Raw genomic sequence first — 21,336 nt, 5'->3', positions numbered from 1 at the left:
ATAGTATGTACTGTAAGCAGGGGCCATAATAAAGGTAAATAAAAATTTGTCCAAATTATCATTCAGTGGAACACTCTAGGGAAAGGCTTAATCCATACAGTATCAGGGACAAACATCACAGGCACTTAGTGACTACACATTGATAAAAGCAGATGAAATTTGGTAATTTATTATGAGTAATTATTTAAGCTCCCCATCTTCTTTCATCAACGCAATAAATACATTACTGAAAGCCTTCCGGACAAAATTAAAATTAAAAAAAAAAAAAAAAAAAAAAGAAGACTACCGAACATGCTTTTGAAGAAACTTTATTTCCCCCCTAATCTCAATTCATAAAAAAGTGATCATAATGAACATTAACCAGTGTTGATACCATTCTCTTAGATTAATAAATAAAAAAAATAAACATAAATAAAAAATAAATAAATATATGTGCCACCAAAAAAAAAAAAAAAAAAAAAAAAAAAGTCTGAAAAAATAATGGCTTTTCACAATGAGGGGATAAATACTCATTTCATTAATACTCTGCAGTAAGGTTCACCGTCAAAGACAACTTTGCATGGAGGGGGGCACAAGGTAAACAGAGTTGGAGGCACAAATGAAATACACATTTTTCTTCTTCTTACTGATAGAGATATTACAGAAGTATAATACCGTTTATCAGGCAAAAGCTTATGCAAGGTGTGTGTTTGTAGTGCTCCCCGCACCCACCACTCGGTCACTTGCAACACCAGTAGCAGAAAAGACTCTTCTGCACAAGCCCCTTCTGATCCCCAATTTGTTATTTGGGCTTGAGGCTCAGAGGGGCTGTTATTGCACAACCCAGAACAACATCCCTCAGAAAGGCACTTTACTCTCCCTGTCATGCCTCACTGTGAGCTATAGCTGCAGACTTCAGCCACTCTGCCAGCTTTAAAACAAAGAAGAAAAAAAATTCTTGGAATCTACAGCTCTTCTTGTCAGACATGTACCACTTAGTGAAATTAAAAAGGTCTTTTTTTCCTTTAAAAGAAGGGGGGGGGCTAGTGATTAAAGCATAAAAAGTCAAACTCCTTGTCACAACTTTGGGATCAGTTGGAGCAGAGGGCCACCTAGCACCTTTGTGATGCCCCTCTTTTATGCTCGTCACACAAGTCCAGCTGAAAGGAACTGGCTTAGCGCTTCATTGTGTGCATTGGTGCATGGTGAAGTCAAGCTGGTAGTGTTGGTGCAGGTTCAAGTCTTAAAGGAAAAATGAAAATCCAAAACAGTGCACCATAATCCATGGAGGCCAGGATACAGGACAACTTCATGGTGAGGTGGAAGCTTCCCCTGATCTGGTTTCACTTCTTTTTTTTTTTTTCTTTTTTTTTTAAAAAGCAGCAAGTGGTGACCACGTGAAGCCCAAGCTTGGTCATGCACTGGCATAGTGCTGCAGGAGTTGCACCACGTAGTGAAGCCGGTGTTGCAGCTCTGAAGAGCAGCCACATTCACGGAGTATGCTCAGAGGATATGAGTAAGACACACGCTCCCGACTGATGTATGTCAGCAGGTATGAGTCTGACGACTTACACAAAATCACCTTTGTGTGGTCGGTATAGAAGTTCACCTGCGAGGAGGAAAGAGCCATGAGACATGGAAAAGTTTCATCTACTTGATAAGCAGCCATTTTATGTTTAAGCATGGACTAAATTAATAAAAATCACCACTGGTAACAAAATTTAAGCCAAGACTTAGTTTAGCCCATGCCCAGGAAACCAGCACAAGAACACATTATCCTCCACTGTTAGAAAACTGAGACAAGATTGATGTTCCTGCCTCCATGTGAGATTTTTTACATTTATGACTACATGCTGATCTAACAGAATTTACTTGAATAAGAGAAATGGAAGGCTTACCTGTAGAGAACCATTGTTGAAAAGCATGACTAAAGCATTCAGTTTCATCCACTGTTTTTCATCCACTGCAGCAGAAGAGGGCAGGTAGTAGGAGGAGGCTGCTCAACACAGCTCAGATCTCCACCCTGGAGAGAGACACAAACTCAGTTTAATTTACTGTGGAAGTTCTTTTGTCCCGGAGAAATCATGACATCTACTGAAACCTGCATTTCTTATTGCTTTTTACCTCCATGAGATTCTGCTCCATGTAGTTAGCCATGAGCTCCACTATGTGTTTTTGGCTCTGGAGCTGTTCTGGTAGCGAGTCAACTTGGAAAGTAAAGTGTTTATTGTTGGTCAAACAGTAATGAACTGTCCTGCAAATAATGGATAAAAAAAAAAAAAAAAAAAAAAAAAAAAAAACACATTAGAACCAAGTTAAGCTGATATGGAGTCTGGTCAGTCTGACCTAATAATTTCCACAAGCTCAGAAAGAACCCTTAAGTCCCTAAGTAGATCAATCATAGCTCAATCCAACCTTTAAGACTTATAAATGATTCAGTTGGCACAAATTAATAGACAAAAGGCCTTACCTGCGTTGGTCACACAGACTTAAGTGAGTGCCTTCATTGAAGAGGACACCGACATTCTGATTGGAGAGTTGATAGCCAAATCCATATTTGTTGGAGTAGTCCACCCACTTGGTCACCCAGATAAAAGGTTTGGGTTTTGTGAGACATGGAGGGTTTCTCAATGCTGAAGAACAATAAGTATTATTCAAAAACATTACATTTCCACCAATTTATTTATTCTTAACCAGTTCCTAATTTATTATTTAATTCCACCTAATTCTTCACATTCTTAAAGGCTTCTGTCAAGCACTTCAGCATGAGCAGTGTGTGAGAACAAACCTGTTGGCATGGCTGATAAGCAACTATTCAGAACCTTCATGGCAGCCTCAGCCACAGCTGCTGGGGTCATGATGTCTTCACACGCTGTGCAGAAACAGGAATCATTAATTAAATGACAGCGAACAGAAACTAATCATTAGGTAAAGCTTTACTGTAACTGAAGATGCATAGGATAAAATTTGGGGCAAAACTGCAGTGGTACTTTGAGTTCTTCATGTAGGCCAATATTTTTGAGTGAAACATTTTTATAACAATAGCACTTTAAAAGCCTTGGACTGAGCATGTACACATACTGATCCAATTTTAACTACTACACCAAGAAAATTTATCCATGTGCTCGTTTACCCTCAGTGCTGCTGGCCACGGTGCCTTTGAAAGAGTGGGATGCTGATTTCCTGGACTCTTCCTCAGCTGGCGTATCTAGACGCCCTGAGCCGGCCAGCTGAACCACAGGAGAGTGAGCCTGAGAGGGAGAAAAGGCAAAAATAAGGCCAAAGAATGAGCTCTCAAAATACAATACTGCACTGTTAACTCAATGAGTTTCCATGTACAGTTTTAAAACTGTCTGAACAAGTAATCCTTTTCACAGCTCTGGTATTCATTCAATTCAAGCAATTCAGTTCAAAGTAATCTCCCTTCAGTCAAATGGATGTGAAAATATGTGGTGTATGCTATTAGTTTTGTGTTTGAAAGTTTAAAGGAAAAGCTTTGCTGCAGCTTGTAAGCCTTAAATTTGGCTTTCCTTAGTTCGGTGCTAATCTGAGACAACTATTCACAATGCCTGTCCTTTTGCACTCTTATTTATATACAGCAGGCCACAGAACAGTGCTGCCAAGCCAGCAACAATAGCAAAGGCTCCTAGGCCAGGCCAGGCATCACAAATCCCTTAAAGGCAACCCAAAGTCTTGAAGCAGCTCGCAGGCAGACATTTAAAGGCATTGTGGTCAGGACAGTGCAGGATCAGTCTACATAAAAGATGTTCCAGCACAAGCTCTGGGAGATAAACACTTAGAGCCTTGTCATGTATACCTCATTCACACCCACTGTCTTGTAACTGATCTGTCGGCTGATGGAATGCTTCACCATGCCGGATACAAGCTTGGAGATGTCCTCCTTCTCTTCACTAGGGTTCTTCTCTACTGTAAGTGAACAATACAGCAGGTGTGAGATATATATATATATATATATATACATACATACACACACACACACACACACACACACACACACACATACATACATACATACATACATACATACATACATATAAAAAAAACTTTCACAGATACCAAGAGAATTCTTCCACTTCTCAGCTGCAAAAAGCAAAAAATACAATGAGACTCACCTTTAGATTTCTTTTTTCCAAACAGGCTCTTGGCCATTTTAGTAAAGAATTTCTTGGCAGGGCTGGGCGGGTTGAGTTCAGGCACCATCACACAGGCGCTGGGGGGAAGTTTGTCTGGGGTGAAGCCCTGGCGAAAGAAGGATTTGAGGAAGAGAGACAAAATTAGGAATGCTATGCATTCCAAAAGACATACATTACTTAAGCAAGTGCCATACAAAAGATTTCCTTAGTTATTACAGTAAGTACTGCAGCAGTCTACTAACCTTGCTGAAGTACTCATGGGCCAAAATCTGGTCTAGAGTGAGGCGCTCACTGGGGTTTTTCTGCAGGATTGCAGCAATCAGCTTCTGTGCTGCTGGTGAGAGTGAAGGTGGGAGACTGTATCTCACTTCCTTGATACACTTGTACGTCTCTTTCAAGTCTAATGTTTCAAATGGTGGGTTGCCACACAGGAGCGTGTACCTGAAGAAATCAGTGAAATAGACTGAGGTCAGGCTAAATCAAAATTTGTCAATGTAGCACAAATTTAAAGTAGAAAAATTTAATGACAAATTTTCAAAATTTAACTAAATGAAGCAGGAAATGGCACATACTTACATTACACAACCCAATGACCAAACATCTGACTCTGTCCCATGACCTTGACGGTTCAAAACTTCTGGTGCCAGGTAGTTTGGTGTTCCACAGATGGTTCTGCACAGCAAAGTCAGTTACCTTAGCATTTCTCTCAGCATGTTTACTCAACTGTATTGTTCAACAGCTTGATTTAACAGAGGAAGACAAACAGCTTACTTTTTTCTCTGCTCAACAGTCTCCAGTTTTGCTGCAAGACCGAAGTCTCCTAATCTCAAATCCATATTCTCATTTACAAAGAAATTACCTATAAGAAACAATTCTGCAGTCAACCTTAGCTCCGCAGCTAAAACTTGTGCAAGCAAAATAGAGCAATATTAAATCAGTGAAAAGTATGCACATCATTATTATACCACTTAGCTTGACAATGTTATGATGCAAAACAAAAACCAAGCTCAATTTCAACAGAAAATGCAATACCTAGTTTGAGGTCTCTATGGAGGATGCCTTTGTTGTGGAGGTATTTGAGGCCAGATATGATTTGCCTGAGGTAGTAACGCACTTCGGGATCCGTGAGCGTGTGCCGCGCTTTCCAAATGTGTGCCAAGGACTGTGACAACAAAAGCAAGCAGTCAAGCTCAAGCTCAATACCTCTTTTATCAGTATTAGCAAATGCTCTTACTGGTAAAGTCATCCGGGTTAGTGAATGCTAGACAAGGACACATCTCACCTTCCTGCTGCAGAGCTCTAGGAAGATATAGATGTTGTCCTGGTCTTCAAAATGATGGGAAAACTTCACCACATGCTTGTGTTGAAGGGTCTTGTGAAGCTCAATTTCGTTTGTTATCTAAGAACGCAAACATGGCAACTTTAAAAAATGAAATATGATGGCAATTACCTTTATCTCTCTGTGACCCTGAGGGAGAAGTGGCTTAGAAAATGTGTGTTTGTGTGTACACTTTTATCTGTAATGTTAATACACCAAAGTCAATGAGGGCAACGTTACAGAATTTTCTGTATGACTAATGAACAATAAAGCCAGCAGTGTTGCTTCTAATTTTACCTTCTCTCTCTGATGTGGCTTGGATACTCTGCTTTGTGGTATAACCTTCACAGCATACATCCTGTTGTTAGCAAGGTCTGTCATTTCATAGCAACGTGCAAACCCACCCTGAAACAAAAGCAGTTTGTCAACAGATTGCATTGCGTAAAATAACTCCTTGCCTTAATGTACAAGTACGCGTCAATCGGATGTGTATGCATGTTCCATCACATGGACAAGGAAAGCAATGACGTCTTCGATTTTCCTCCACCACAACCCCACCTAAAGAGCTTTGATCATGACGATGCACTTTCATATTCCAAACCCCAATATCAAGGATAGGAAAGAATAAAAGATCCGCATCTTATTAACGGACAAATAAGCTTGGAATGACCGCTGTGATGAGCTGTGACGAGCAATGCAGCATTACGGCATTTTAGATAAAAGCTAAATGGCATCTGAGATGCGAAAGAACTGCGAGCTATAAAAAGGATTTCCAAAGCACAAACCCGATTTCGCCGTTATTACACTCGTAGTTAAGAGGAGGGGAACATCTCCCAAAAAAAAAAAAAAAAAAAAAAAAAAAAAAAAACACACACACACTGTACGCCTGTGCTACATATTGAGAAAGTAGACTCGAAAAAAGACGCCCAAACTGCTGCCTCTGCTAGATTAAAGGATCTGCAATTCCATCCATAGACACACAATCGACCATTCAAGAATAAGTGTCTAGAGAAGGCTCACGATAGTCCATCATTGGCCGAAGAACACAGACAAAAGGTAAATTGACATGAGCGACAAAACGCCAACATTACAACACTACTATTGTATAACTCATTATGGGACCGACATGGTTAGGGCCGAAGAAAAACCAAGTAAATACCTTTCCCAAAAGCTTTCCTTTGGAGTATGACTTTCCAGTTTTCGGGTCGACCACCACCTGCGCCAGCTCCGTTTTCGTCTGCTCACACCTCGCGGCGCTTCGGCTTGGTTTGGGAGGCTTGGATGCCTGGGAGCGGTCAGGAGGCGGCTTGAACAACTCCGGATTCATTATTCGACACGAACGTCGCTGCGCTGTGGTAAAACAGGAAGGGTCCATTCATTAAATCTGTCCCTACGCCCAGGAAAATCGCGTCAGCTCCGTTTTGGTTCAGTTTTCTGCGTCAACTCCCCAGCGTACCTCCTTATTCAACTCAACGCTAATGGAACATGCCCAGACAACGAGTTCCACTAGTATATAAGCTACCAGTGACGTAATAGTAGCAGGCGGTTCGATAAGACGAGCAGTGCTGAAAAAGATCAAAGGTGATTGGTCCGGAAAACGTCAAACAAGTGACGAAGTGAAATGCGTCTAAAATCCTGAATGAAATCCCGCAGTGATCCAATCACAGTTCGGCGTATTCAGTGGAGCCTGAAGAGCGTCGGTAGCCGGCCATTGATAGAATACTTGGACGTGACTTTGTAAAATAGTCTTCTGCTTTGTGTGTTGGTTTCATTAATCATCAAGACAGTATTTTATATTCATAGTTATGGTATCAAACCGTGTTGAACCCCCCCCCCCCTCCCCCATCTTTAAAATTATTCTTTAACTTAGGTTTGTTATATCAACAACTTACTTTTACTGAAATCAATTTACACAATTCATGTAAAATTTTTATTGCACGTACATGCAATTTTGAACGAAACAATTTGCCATAATGAAGTGCTAATCTAGACAAGGCCTGCGATGCCTCCTGGTGGATTTTGTCTGTTATTTAGGCTAGATAGAACGTTTTTCCTCAAAAACATTTTCCTTTTTTCAGATGTTTTTAAGAAATTAAGACACATTCCATAGGATATAGAATTGCATGCAGTTTGGGTTTCAAGTAAGTTTGTACGTCTGTAAGCAAAAAGTAGGTCGACCTAATTACAATTTCATGTTATTGTGCTGATAGTTCTTTAATGAAGTCGCCGAAATATTGTGTTTAGTAACTTACTTTATTATTATTATTACTTAGCTCGACTGCTAATATTCTGGCCATTGCATGCCTTTGTGTTATTGAAATCATTATGAATATTTTAATGTAATCACTGAAATTTAAAACTAGAAAATCGTTTGTCTAATGGCTTGTATTCTGGCCACATGCTAGCCTGTATTAATTATAAATTCGTGTTTTAATGTAATCACTAATTGTTTTGACCTGAAAATCGTTATTTACATACTTGTTAGCTTAATATTCTGGCCTGGCCATACTAACTTACCTGTGTCCTTAGACCTCAGGAACACAACAGAAACCCATCACTACCCAAAATTCAAACATGTGCGAAGCAGTAAAATAGTCCCAGGGAAGGCAAGCTTCTAATTGTAAGATTGCATTAACAATATATTGTTTTTTGGGAAAAAAAATGCTGTCTCCTTCTGTGACCCATGGAAGCCTATGGGAAGGAATTTTGTCACACTTTATTTTAGAAAGCACAAATTGGGGAAAGAAACTACATTTTCTTTGATAAAAATGTTTTAAAGGAAAACTGGACTTTTCTCATTAACTACATCGCTTAAACCTCTGCTTAACTGCTATTTTCCCCTTTAAACGCATGTCATCTTGTGTCTAATGCGACTACTTACTGACGTAATTTAAATGGTCAAATATTGCATTCACCATTTTTCAACCAAGGAGTATGACCTTGTGTAATGTTAGTTGTCTGACTCACTTTTAGAGCGCTGACAAAGCTGTAGTATCAGTGCCATGGAACACGCATATTACAATTTCCCTAAGGCTGCATTTTATTTTCCATTTTCATTGAACACGGTCCTGAAAACATGAACATTTTCCAAACAGATTTCAATTGTTTTCAACAGGGCAAGAAATAACAACTGCAGAACAGCAGAACTAATTTAAATGCTAATGTTCTGTAATCAAGTACTTTCAGCTGGACAGGACGCAATTAAAACACTATAAAATAAAAAATACAAAAATTCATTTACAGGAATGGCATGTGTGTGAAAATGGTAGTGCAACGATTCACTCTGTTGGAGGGATTGAATACTTAGAAGTCAAAATCATCTCTGGCTTTTTTCTCCTGAGACTCAGCCCAGGCTTTGTTGATGGTCCGCTTCATTTCGTCGTCACCTTCTGAATAGATCTTCTTCAACATGCTCATCAGTCCTTCTCCTGGGTCTGCATTCTCATCATAACTAGGTTTGCTGAAGACAAAATAGTCCTTCATATGTTACTACAGGAAAGGGGTAGGCAACATATGTTAGTATTTTCATGCCAAATTGCCCAATACACTTTTCGAAGCATATCATGGGTATATTCGGTGGTTCTGAACTCCAGCTCTGCATATTTTCTTATCCATCATATCTGATCTCTGTACACTGGATCAGGTGTGTTGGGGCTGGGAATAGAAACTGTATAGGGAATAGTGTCCCAGGTTGAGAAACCCTGTTCTACAACACTGAACAACAGCATTCATCACAAAAAAGACAGACCACGTTATACAACCAGTAGGTAGGAACTACACAAAGTCTATAGGAACAAACAGCTCATCCAGTCGGGCTGTTATGCCTTTATCTTGTTTATTTTTTGCCAAATGTTTTTCCCCTCCAGTTCTTTCTTAAAGATTTTGTAAATGTTTAACACTACACATTGTATCACTGTTTTTGTTTTTTTTAATGTGCTTTTTTGTCTGCAGAAAAACATGATTCTGAAAACTATTCTGAAAAAATATTGTCATCAGAGAGTACCTTTTTCCTACTGCAATGCCAAAACCAATATTTTCAGTAATACAGTAACATATGTTTACAATGCTTTCCGTTGGTCAACTGAGATCTATTAGGAGGTGCCTCTTTCTTTAAGCATGATTTACTGCTTAGCCAGATAACTTTAAATGTGAAGTTGAAACCCTACCAGGAACCCTCACTTCATGAGACACTCCTAACTGAGGTTTTAAAAGCACTGTTGATGCCAAGGATATCAGTAAAGCTATCACTCACTCATATGTGGATCAAATCTCAAAGTAATAATCTAGGATTATGTATGCCTTTCAGATAATAAAGCATGGTTTTATATCACCCCAAACTCTGGAATTCTCTTCCTCAATCCCTCAGGGACTGCTCTTCTCTTTCTTCTTTTAAATCTGACTTAGACTTTTCTGTTTAATTGTTCAATGCACATTTTTCTTCCTCCTCCTCTGCATAGTTTTTTTTTTGTCTTGCTATGTGAAGCGACCTTGGGTTTGTGAAAGGCGCTATATAAATGCAATTTATTATTATTATTAATTTATTTCTCTTATAAGTATGAGTGTTAAATCAGCAATCTCCCTCAGAAAACATTGTAGAAAACATGTAGTAAAACATGTAGTCATATTTGTTATGATGGGGAGGAAAGTGTGAACTAATGCCACCTGCTGGTTGCATTCAAGCCACCTGAAAGCATCAATTATTTTAGTATAAATACAATTACAATAAAACACATCTCTGACAAAAATGGCAATTTTACAATGGACAGAATGAGAGACAGTGATGGATCTCTTTGATTAGGCAATTTTCAGCCTCTTTCTGTGATTACCTTACTTATTCCTGAACTGTTTCAGTTCTATATCTAACTTTCAAATAAACATTAAATTAAAAAAATCTTTACTATTTTTTTTTATACTTCCAAGTAACAAGGGTTACTTGACACACATAGCTTTAACATAATAGTGATAACACCAACCAAAAAAATACAACAGTGAAACAACAGAAACTGGCCAGTTTTGCGTGATATACAAGAGCTGAGACATGGTAATATTTATGTCTGACTGAAACCTGACGCTGTGGTCAGAAAGTGATTTAAAACACACACGGTAACCTAGGTGGCATTATGTACAGACTTGATATCTGTACCAAGCATATTCAACCAGCACAGTTTAACAGTCATGTTTCTACAACGAACACAAACACATGTCCACCTATCAAAACAAAAAAAAATAGATGTGGTATTTAATGTATGAGATCACATCACCCAACACATTTAGAGGTTCAGTTATGTTAATGTTTTGGGAACATTAGTGTCTTCCTGTGGTTTGCATGAAATGTATCAATGACTACAAAATGTGTTTTTTTTGTTGTTTTTTTAATACTGTCAGGAAATTAGTGTTGCCATTACTGTCACCAGTACTGAGGGTCTACAAAAACTGTACTTGGATCAACTCAAATGCATATAGCTGATGGCAGCTTTTCTGTGCCAGTCATCCAGGGAGGATATTACGGATTAATTTTTAGCTTTGACTTGACATGAAACATTTCACATATTTAAGTCAATGTTCTTAACATTTATCACATAATGTAGGAGAACATATAGCATACTCACTCTTTTTCTTTAGTTTGTTTATCCACCTGTGTTAAACATTCCCACTTCTTTGCCATATTCTTCTTGCACATTACAAGTACCATGTCTGTTTTCACCTGTTTAAAAAAAAAAAAAAAAAAAAAAACTTAAGATGCCATTCACTAAAGCTCAAGATCTGAATTTGCTTCACATTCAGTGTAAATGCATACTACAGAAACCCACAGACAAACCTTTCTACTGCTCTCCTCAACTACAATGGGGCACAAGAGGTTGTTGATCATCATCTGATGGTTCTTTCCATCCAAATTTTTAACAAGGACATTGACAGACCTGTGAAAAGACAAAATGTTTAATCACAGCAAAAACCACATTATATCTTATGTATTCAACAGATGCTGTGCAAAATATTATTCATTTATAAAACTGCAGTAATAAGTTCCTCTCAGAAAACATTGTGTCCATAAAAAATCAATAACTGTCATATTTGAAGATGACTGTACCTCTCTGTAAAGATGGCCTCAATATTTTCAGCAGTGATTTTATGTACGCCTTTTAGTGTGATGTAGATTTTTACAAATTTGTCTGACTGGTCCCAACCTAACAAACGAAAAAAAAAAAAACCACAATACAAATCAAAGAGATAATATTATAGACCTACATTATATTATAAACCTGGTATTATTTTATATTCTAAGCCTCTATAATAGTATATTATATTATTCGTGAAATATGAGCGATCCATTTTTAGGACACACATACCATAATTATTTATTTTAACTGTATATCCCTTCACTGTCGTGTCTCCCTTGTCTCCGGAGTCCCTCTTTGCCTGTTGCTCTGTCTGTAGCCGTTTCTGACTGAGCTCTTTCTCTATCTTTTTCTGCTCCTGGGAGAGGACGTCCTGCACACGTTTGCTTTCACAAAGCCCCAGAAGACGCGTTACTTCTTTCAAGTCGTTTTCAAGCCCCGAAATCTGAACAAAATATGAACAGTATTAACAAATCCACTTAGGTTAGCTAGTTAACTAACATTCTTGCTGGCGAATCCCTCTTAACCAATAGTGCTCGGGTAAAGTAGTGTAGCTAGGTTAGGTTAATTAACACTAGCATTTACAAGTTCCTGTCCAATAACCACAAGGTCACTCATTCTAGTGCTTTCATCTGTAGGGGTCCCGAAATGGCATCTGGCAACAGGAAGTGGCAACTCCTCCGTCCGGAAATGGCATGTACTGGCACGTGCCGCTCGGGTAGTGGCACATGCCACCCATAACTGGTAACGAGTGGCACATGCCGCTCGGTTAGTGGCACTCGCCAGTGGCATACGCCACACAGAAACAGCGTGTGCCTCTCAAAACAGGCACATACCAACAGCTCCTGTGAGTAAAGCAGTGACTGGACAGTGGCTACTGGGCTCGGCTAACTAGCAGCACATCACAGCCCCACCATCGGCCATCAGAACCTGGGATGTCATGGAGGAATGTTGACCTAAAGACTTTGTACAGTCTGTCATTTTGTTGGTTGTGCTGTTTGGTGGGCGAAATGAGCCGCTTTACAGTATCAATAACAGTAGCAGTAGCAGTAATGCTATCTTCAATATAGACTCTGCAGGCTTGTGTTGTGGCACAGAGTTGACGAAAGTAGCTCGTGTTACAGATGTACTCATACGAATTACTGATTTCATACAGACTATTTATTAGCATATGTATTAAACAGGACAAGAGGAACGCACGCTTGTGTTCTTGTTTTTATTTATTATTTTTTCAGGAGTGGCACTAGCCGTTTACTGAGGCAAAGCCCACTGGCAGTGTCATCACAAAATGTGACAAAAAATTGGCTGATTGCCCCTTGGCCTTCATCCATACAGTCAAGAGCTCTCAACATTACATCTGCTAAAGTGGGCATAACTTAATATGTGTTAAAACAAAAAATGTCTCCCTGATTACGACATCGGTTATTCATAATTTAGTTCAGAGAAATATAATCACCATAACTTTTTTATATGATTTAAAAGTCAGCAGTGCTAGTTAAGAGGGCCTGGGTTTGATTCACCGGCTGGACGATCGGAATCCTTTCTGTGTGGAGTTTGCATGTTCTCCCTGTGTCTGTGTGGGTTTCCTCTAGGATCTTCTGTGTCTGTCTGTCTGCCCTGCTATGGACTGGTAACCTGTCCAGGGTGTATCCTGCCCGCCCATTGACTGATGGGATGGGCTCCAGCTCCTCCCAGAAGGAGAAGCAGCTTAGAAGATATCAGATCATATTTTTATAATTTTACAATATTTTTATTTAGCTTGTTATGTAATTTATTTTGACTTTCTTACATATTACTTACATATGTTTCACTTACTTAACAATATTTGGTATAATGAATTGCTATGCTTTAATACAGACTAATGGAAAAAAGAAACAGCACATGGCAGTGGGATTCTCCTCAGTAAACGGCTAGTACCACTTCTGAGAAAAAAATAAAAACAAAAACAAAAGCCTGCGTTCCTCTTGTCCTGTTTAATAAATACGCTTATAGTCTATACATCGTTTAGATTTAGCACGAACAGCACCACAATGAAATCAGTAATTAAGAGTCACTGCTTTACTCACAGGAGCTGTTGGTATGTAGCTGTTTTGAGAGGCACGCGCCGTTTCTGTGTGGCATGTGCCACTGGCGAGTGCCACTAACCGAGCGGCATGTGCCACAACACAAAGCCGCGAAGATATTGATAGCATTACTGCTATTGTTGCATAGCCTTCGGCTAAAGCGGCTCATTTCGCCCACCAAACAGCACAACCAACAAAATGACAGACAATCTGTACAAAGTCTTTAGGTCAACATTCCTCCATGACATCCCAGGTTCTGATGGCCGATGGTGGGGCTATGATGTGCTGCTAGTTAGCCGAGCGCAGTAGCCGCTGTCCAGTCACTGCTTTACTCACAGGAGCTGTTGGCATGTGCGTGTTTTGAGAGGCATGCACCGTTCCTGTGTGGCATGTGCCACTAGCGAGTACTACTAACCGAGCGGCATGACCGGCATGTGCCACTCGCTTAGTGGCCTGTACCAGTTGCTACCATTTATCGGTGACATGTGCCACTCGCTAAATGGCACATGCCAGTACGTGCCACTTCCTGCTGCCACATGCCATTTCGGGACTGAACCCCCTCTCGCTTTCATTTAACCTTTACATTAACTAGCTAGCCAACCAGCTAAAACGATATCTGACGTCCCATATTTCAACAGACTGTTATTCACCAACCCGCCTCTCAACTTAAAACACTCGGTTAGCCGACATTAGCTAATGCTGCCTCAAGTCAAAACGTTCATGGGTAAGAGCGGTCATACCTGCTCATGAAGGTCCATGATTGCGTCTGTTGCGCACGTTTGAGTGTTTTTGCTCTCTAGTTAATACTTACAGCCAACCAACTGAACTGTGCAACTAAACTGCCACACGCGCATGCTCAGAACACTTTCTAGAAAGATTTCACGTCATGTCCCCTAACACCGGCAGTCCCCCGACATCAGCTACTTCCGCGTATTGCGTATTTCCTATAGACGTATATAAAATACTATTAAAACAATGAAATGTAAATGCAAACCTAATTTTGCTGTTTATTTTTTCAAACACTTTGAAATATCCTGCCAAAATTGAAAATTTAATGAAATATCTACATTTTTTGCAATGCAATTTTTCCCAGAAGCAATTTGTGATAGATAAATAAATAAATAAACAAATAATACATTTAAAGCAACTATTCGTTATCATCTGGTATTTCATGGCCATATCTAAAAATTAAATGGCTCAAAGAAAAAAGAAAAGCTTCACTTTGGCTTCTAAACGTCTAAAACTAAAAAGTAAACAAAGTGCAATGTTAACGTTGTTATTTCTTCTTCATAGCAATAGGCTGCATATCTGACAAAATTTAAATGAAAATGCAAACTGTATAAATTAACAGAAAAGTGACAATTTGCAATTCAGATTTCAGCGTGCTTTAGGTGTCAAAATAAAAAGCAAATGGAAACCAACATAGGTGCCATCTGCTTGTGATTTTTTGTCGTCTCCCGTTTTGCTTTAAAGCTAAACAAAAGATACTTGTAGAGAGAATTACCACTCTGTAATGTCTTCCGGGTGTCTCAAACGCTAGGGGGCGTTCCCGAGCGAGTCCAAAATGAAGGGTTAGGATGGAGCATTTGAGCATCATAGTTTATAAATGCTTAAACATTTTTAATATAAATTTATCCATCCATTTCCTAAACACAGAATTGCGTAAAACATTTGAACAACTTTGTTATATTTTGAACACTTTTGAACTCGAGTTTCAGGATTTAAAAAATGTGCCTTTATGTACATTTATAATATTACTGCGAACAACCAATGAGCTGCTCTGCTTGCCAACCAATCAACACTCAGTAGCAGCAATACTAGCGTCCTGCTGCACAAAACCCTTTTGATGTAAAAAAAAAAAAGACAAGTGCAGGATAATTTACTTTTCTTTTTTAGTTAAAGATCCTTCTATTTTATAAAATAAAATGACAGTTCTGGGTGAATGATTAGAAACTATTTTAACTTTTTGTTTTTAGTCATTTAACTCCCTTAACTCAGTGAGTGCAACCTGCCATTTTGCATTCCTGTTTTTGATATAATGGGGGAAATACGAAGAGGCCAGATCTGGGAGGGAAATCTGGTCAAAAAAGATATAATTTAAGCACTAAAATATAAATGCAAACCTCTTTTGCCATTTTTACAAACATCTGCTTAAATGTCATGTCAAAATGTATTTTTCAAAAATAATTTTTCACATAACACAAGTCAATTCGGACAAAAATAAAATTACATTTAAAATAGCCATTTGTCATTTTATTTAGTCCTATTCTGGTATTTCATGTAGAAAGGTAAATCCAAGCTTTACTTTGGCTTTGACTTTTTCTCCATGAAATGCATAATAAGGTAAGTTTGTAATTACTCAGCATTTAAAGACTTTGGTAAATGCCAGAACACATTTAACTGGTAATCTGAGCTTCAGAAGATGTTGCAAAGTAATCTTTGAAGAGGCATTTCCAATCATTTAGGAGAGTAATGTAACCACACTAACAATTAATCAAATCAAATGCACAATGGTTTTTCTTTTGTGTTCAGGTAATGATTTGTTATAGTTAACCATAAACAATCATTTAAAGCTGTTCTGTAATGTGAACTTTAATGATTTTTTAAAATGCTGTTTTAGAATATGTCTAAAGCAATGCATGTAAATGGCATAGCGTAGTGTTACTATTTTGCCATACTGAAATACAGGACCATTTAGACAAATGCAAATCATAAGAAACTTAGTCATTATATATACAATATTTTGTTGTCCAGAATGTTCCAGAATGACAAAATATTTAGTTTAGTTCAGAGACCAGAGGCAGGGGCAGTCTGGAGAATCAAATATTATAAGTAACTGGAGTTTTGCTGATTACACATAGATTTCTTTTCTCACTTCAGTTTTGTATATTCATAGATTGGAAACTTTAACCAGAGTTGATGCTTGCTGCTTATATGTTTTGGAGAAATCTTCTTCCGGGAGCTGAAGAGCAACCTGTACTAGTGACAAGGATTGATTTCACAAGAGATCCTCCAGACAGAGAAAGAGAAATGCTGACATTCTACAAAAAGCATGATTTTTGCTGGGCCTGCCCATTTTCAGTCATCCTCAGGACTATGTATAGTCTATACTTGCACTCTCTATTGCCTCTAGAAGAGCATCTGTGGGGATTGGGTCATGGCATCTATTGGATCTGTGGTTGTCCAGCAACAAGTATTTAAATGTTTTCGAAAGCTAGGTCCTGCTGACCCAATTGAGGCACAAATTAGAAATTTCAGACATACGTCCCTCTCCTAATGATAAAAGAAAATACCATTAGAAGCCATGATTTCTGTCATTTCTGTAATTTGGGATTCTTTTAAAATTAGAATTAAATCAAATCAAATCAAATTTCTTTGTATAACGCTTTTTACAATGGATGTTGTCACAAAGCAGCTTTACAGAATATCGGAAAAGACAAAGTTTTAACAGGACTGTAAGAATGTACAGGAACCCCTCCCAGTGGGCAAGCCAGGGGCAATAGTGGCAAGGAAAAACTCCCTCAGAACTGAGGAAGAAACCTTGGGAGGAACCAGGCTCACCAGGGGGGACCCATCCTCCTCTGGTCAAACTACCTACAAGTGATTATACTACTAATATTAATAGCAGTAATATTGGTATTAGGAATAACTAGGAGTCTATGAACATCAGTGTAGGGTGGGCAGCTGTCTGAAGTGGGTAGCAGGAGGGCTCGGCAGTCGGTCGTCCTTCAGTGTCCAGCCGGACATATGGGTGATTGTATACTCGGAAAGAAAGCTGGGAGATGGAATTAGTTTTATTCTATCCGTTTGTACATAAACAGGTAATGTAAACATTTACATGTTGTTACTAAGGCAGTATTTGAGTTTGCCTTTATAGCAGCCAGTATAGATTGGACCCAAGGGCGTGTGTCACAAAGCAAGCTCAAATCCTAAGTTTCAACTTCGCAAAACCTAACACGTCAAATCGTGACTAATGTATTTCATGAAGGCAGCCAACAAATTGGTTTAATCCAGGCTGTAATTAACTCTGCTTGTGCATATGAAAGCATGATGTTTATGATCAACAGCCAGTTGAGTAAAATATGAGGAGGTGTTGAGTGCCCAAGCAAAGTACCCAAGCAAAAGAATCCTGCTTTGTGAGAGACACCCCTGGAGTATAGGTATGTATTATATTTTCTTTTGCTCCCTAGGCAATTCAGTTCTTGAAAACAGTGTTGTCAGTGTTCCTCTCCTTTGACTTATAAAATATTGTTTCTCTCTGCATAAACATCTACTATGTAAATAGCACCATATACATCTAGAATTGCAACACTGCTGTCTGATGCTCTTCTAAAAGCAGCACGCACACTACAATGTCAATACCTTGTTTGTGTCACTGCTGTGCTGAGAACGGTCCACCACCCCAATAATATCTATTCAGTGGTAGTACTGTAGGTTATAAACTGAAACCAAAATCCACAGCTGGGTGGTCTCCGGTTCGGCCCATGGTGCATGCGAGGTAAGCTAAAGGTTTTTAAATTTTTATTTTCTTTCTGCAAGAAAGAGAGCTACACAAAGAGCAATGGCTACACACTATTGTCAGCCGACACACTATTATCAGTCTACACACTAGAAACCCTTACTTTAAAAGAGACATATTTATCTCTAAATATTTATTGTTCATTTTTTTCAAATCTCTGCAAAAGACCACAATTTATATGCAGTTTCCATCACGATCTTGCCTGCGCAATTTTGGATTTTCTCTGCTCTAGTGTGCACAAAAGCTAAAACCAACTATGGGCTTCAAGACTGAAGTTGGGGAAGCACTAACAACCATCATATTTCTCATCCTGCTATAAAAACACATTCTAGTAAACAGTATTAGTTCACACCATGTTGCACAAAACACTGGGTATAATCATTTTAACTGTTAATTGTGACAATAATTCTCAGATGATTTTGATCTGAAATGTGAACTTAGTTTATTATTTCACAGTATCATGTTTATGACAAATACATCAGAGGAGTTGAAGAAACTGTTCCAGTTTTGGGTGGGCTGGACCTCACACCATCAAGCTCTCTGTTCATAACAGTGCTTGTGAGGAGTTCTGTAAGAACCTCCAAACTGCTGTTTCAAGGACAGAATATGGATTTGGTTTGATTTGATGATTTACACATGCTTGTGTTCATAAGATTTTAATTCACAAAAGATCAGTTAACTAAGCCTATATACCGTTTAAACTTTAACAGTTAATTTAAATGCAGTACATTTCACAGGTTTTAAAGATTTATCAATTACTCCAGTTTGGTTATTTTTCATCCTTTTGTATTGCTAAATTTACTGTTTTAAACCCCAGTGGTGGTGTTCTCTTCCTCTACCCCTTGATCAACCCATCACCTCAAAGACACAAAAAACTACATTTATCCAGGAATGTGTTATTAGGACATAATTTATTGTTAAATTGCATTCTTTTTTCCAGCAATACGTGTGTGTTTTGTGTTCTGTTACACTTGAGGTACAAAAACTAATATTAACAGAATATCAGTTTGTCAACATGGTCTTTAGCTGCATCTGTAGCAAACAATTACCATGGACAATAATTGACATATTTCTCTGTAGTCAGGAAGTCACAAGCACGTCATTTGAAAACCCAATACAAGTGAATAGGAACATACACTCACCAGCCACTTTATTAGACACAAATAGCTAATCAGCCAATCACATGGCTGCAACTCAATGCATTTAGGCATGTAGAGGTGGTCAAGGCAACTTTCTGAAGTGCAAACCGAGCATCAGAATGTACCTAATAAAGTGGCCGGTGAGTGTATTTAGGAACAAGCAATAGTAACAAGTTTTTTTTTCTATGTACACGTAAAGTACATAGAAAGCAGAACACTGTCTGAAATAATAAACAATGCTACCAATGCAATGTGTAAAGGTTGACAATTGTAGAATTTCATAAATGTAACTAATTGCAGCACACCAAACAAGCTAGTTTCAATACAGACGTTACTTGGTCAATCTAGTAGTTGATTAATTTGGTTAACTGTATTGCAATCTGTGGCTGCTGCATCAGAAAGGGGACCATGAGGATTTGGCAAAGATTTCACTTCTTCTGCTGCGAGTTCTCATGGTAGCTAAACCTCAGGAACTACAATTCCCTCTTCACTATATCTCATTGGGCCATCCCAGTCCATTCCATAATTTTTATCCACCTACCATTACAATTCCAGTAACTATAAAATACTTTCTATAGCAATAAAGAACCATAAAATGATGAAAACATAGGTACTGTCCAGTACTGTTGTTTAAGCGTGCTCTTAGGTCCTGGAGAGCTGGATTGGTGCACAGTTTGGGGATTTTCCTGCTCAAACTTGCCTGTGTCAACTCCTCTGCTAATTAGCAGGGTAAATTAGCGTGCTCCAGCAGGGAACTTAAACTTTGCTGGACCTGGTTCCTGACCCCTGATTTAAAGGGTTCTGTTAGCAACCATTTGAGAATTTCCTTGAATGGCATCCTCACTAGTATGTGTTCTGTGTCCCTCCAAAGCTGGATAGGTGACTGGTTGCCTTCTGTTCTGACCCTGTGGTGGGGCCAAACATCTGAAGAATACAAGGTGAGGAATGAAAATCTGGTGGTACAAAAATGTCCAGAACATGTTCATATAATAATATATAATTACCCAGATAGGAAATTTGATATGTCCCGCATCTGGGCCACGTCCGGCACATTCTTGAGGCCCACATGGAATGATGCTACAGATGAGGGCCAGATGCCGTTGCCGGAACTCAACCGTTTTACAGCCATAAAAGGGCTGCATCTCAGCCACCTTTAAACCAGCAGGGCCGGAAATGAGCCACAACTCAACCACATGTAAAACAATTGGGCTGTTACCGTTCCATATGTGGCCCAGATCCAAATTTCACTGATTCCCCTCCCAATCCCATTAATTAACTTACTCATATGATTTAATAATTACTTAATAATGTTTTCCATCAATATATCAATACAACAAAAATTTAAATATCTCACTTCATTTTAATAATAGTTTAAATATTCAAACATCCATATAAAATGAAACAGTTTGCAGAAATAATATGAATGAAACGTAAGGGTCTCCAAGGATGAACACAAAACAATATAGTGCTAATTACAACACAGTACAATATCAAGTACATAAATAACTTAAAGGGGAACTCCAAAAATTTCCTGCATCCTTTCTAGAGAACCTTACCGAGTCAGAATTGTTCACAGTTGTGGTGATGGGAACCAGATGTCCACCTTTAAAAGCTACCTCACAGAAAGTTTCTACGTGAACCGGCTATGACTACACTGCCTGATGAAAGACACTGTTTCATGGTAGTTTTTGAAAAAATTTTTTGGTGTTAAACATTTTTCATTCATTTACCACTTTATTAATTGAATCAGTTCATGGAAGAAGGAAGGGTATTCTAAGGCAAATTGTCACAAAAGAGAGCTTACTTTTTCAGATTCATGACTATTTTACCATCATCAATGTTACATATAAAACTAAGTAGATTTACTGGTGGTTTTGGGTAGTATATAAAATGTCTATATTTGTGTTGTGACCCATGGTTATTAAGTTTCACTGCAATCAAACATTTCATATCAAACCACTCTGAATTACTGTTTACATGTCAAGAACTTAATGCTTCAGAAAATGTAATTAATGAATTAATGTTAAATGTTTTGAATTATTAATTGA

At 38.5% G+C, this 21,336-nt stretch overlaps 2 protein-coding genes across 2 annotated transcripts; both read right to left on the bottom strand.

The window, feature by feature from the left end:
- Nucleotides 1-292: 292 nt before the first annotated feature.
- On the bottom strand, nucleotides 293-6,956 carry plk3 (polo-like kinase 3 (Drosophila)). Its single transcript, XM_017710972.2, is given in 16 exon segments — nucleotides 293-1,588; nucleotides 1,878-1,925; nucleotides 1,928-2,002; nucleotides 2,104-2,233; nucleotides 2,450-2,612; nucleotides 2,768-2,851; nucleotides 3,113-3,230; nucleotides 3,797-3,906; nucleotides 4,113-4,239; nucleotides 4,376-4,574; nucleotides 4,710-4,805; nucleotides 4,905-4,992; nucleotides 5,166-5,295; nucleotides 5,416-5,532; nucleotides 5,749-5,856; nucleotides 6,611-6,956. Coding segments are annotated over 16 exon segments (2,004 nt in total). The 5' UTR covers nucleotides 6,827-6,956; the 3' UTR covers nucleotides 293-1,393.
- A 1,511-nt stretch (nucleotides 6,957-8,467) lies between these two features.
- LOC108435255 (calcyclin binding protein) lies at nucleotides 8,468-14,524 on the bottom strand. Its single transcript, XM_017710971.2, has 6 exons — nucleotides 14,371-14,524; nucleotides 11,799-12,012; nucleotides 11,540-11,636; nucleotides 11,270-11,369; nucleotides 11,061-11,155; nucleotides 8,468-8,911 (listed from the first exon to the last, which is right to left on the bottom strand). Exons 1-6 carry the CDS (start codon nucleotides 14,386-14,388, stop codon nucleotides 8,755-8,757), a joined length of 681 nt encoding a protein of 226 aa, XP_017566460.1. The 5' UTR covers nucleotides 14,389-14,524; the 3' UTR covers nucleotides 8,468-8,754.
- Nucleotides 14,525-21,336: the final 6,812 nt, after the last annotated feature.

This window comes from Pygocentrus nattereri, chromosome 2 (assembly GCF_015220715.1).
Source record: "Pygocentrus nattereri isolate fPygNat1 chromosome 2, fPygNat1.pri, whole genome shotgun sequence".
In the NCBI taxonomy this organism is placed as follows: domain Eukaryota; kingdom Metazoa; phylum Chordata; class Actinopteri; order Characiformes; family Serrasalmidae; genus Pygocentrus; species Pygocentrus nattereri.
This window is presented reverse-complemented; position numbering and strand designations above follow the sequence as displayed.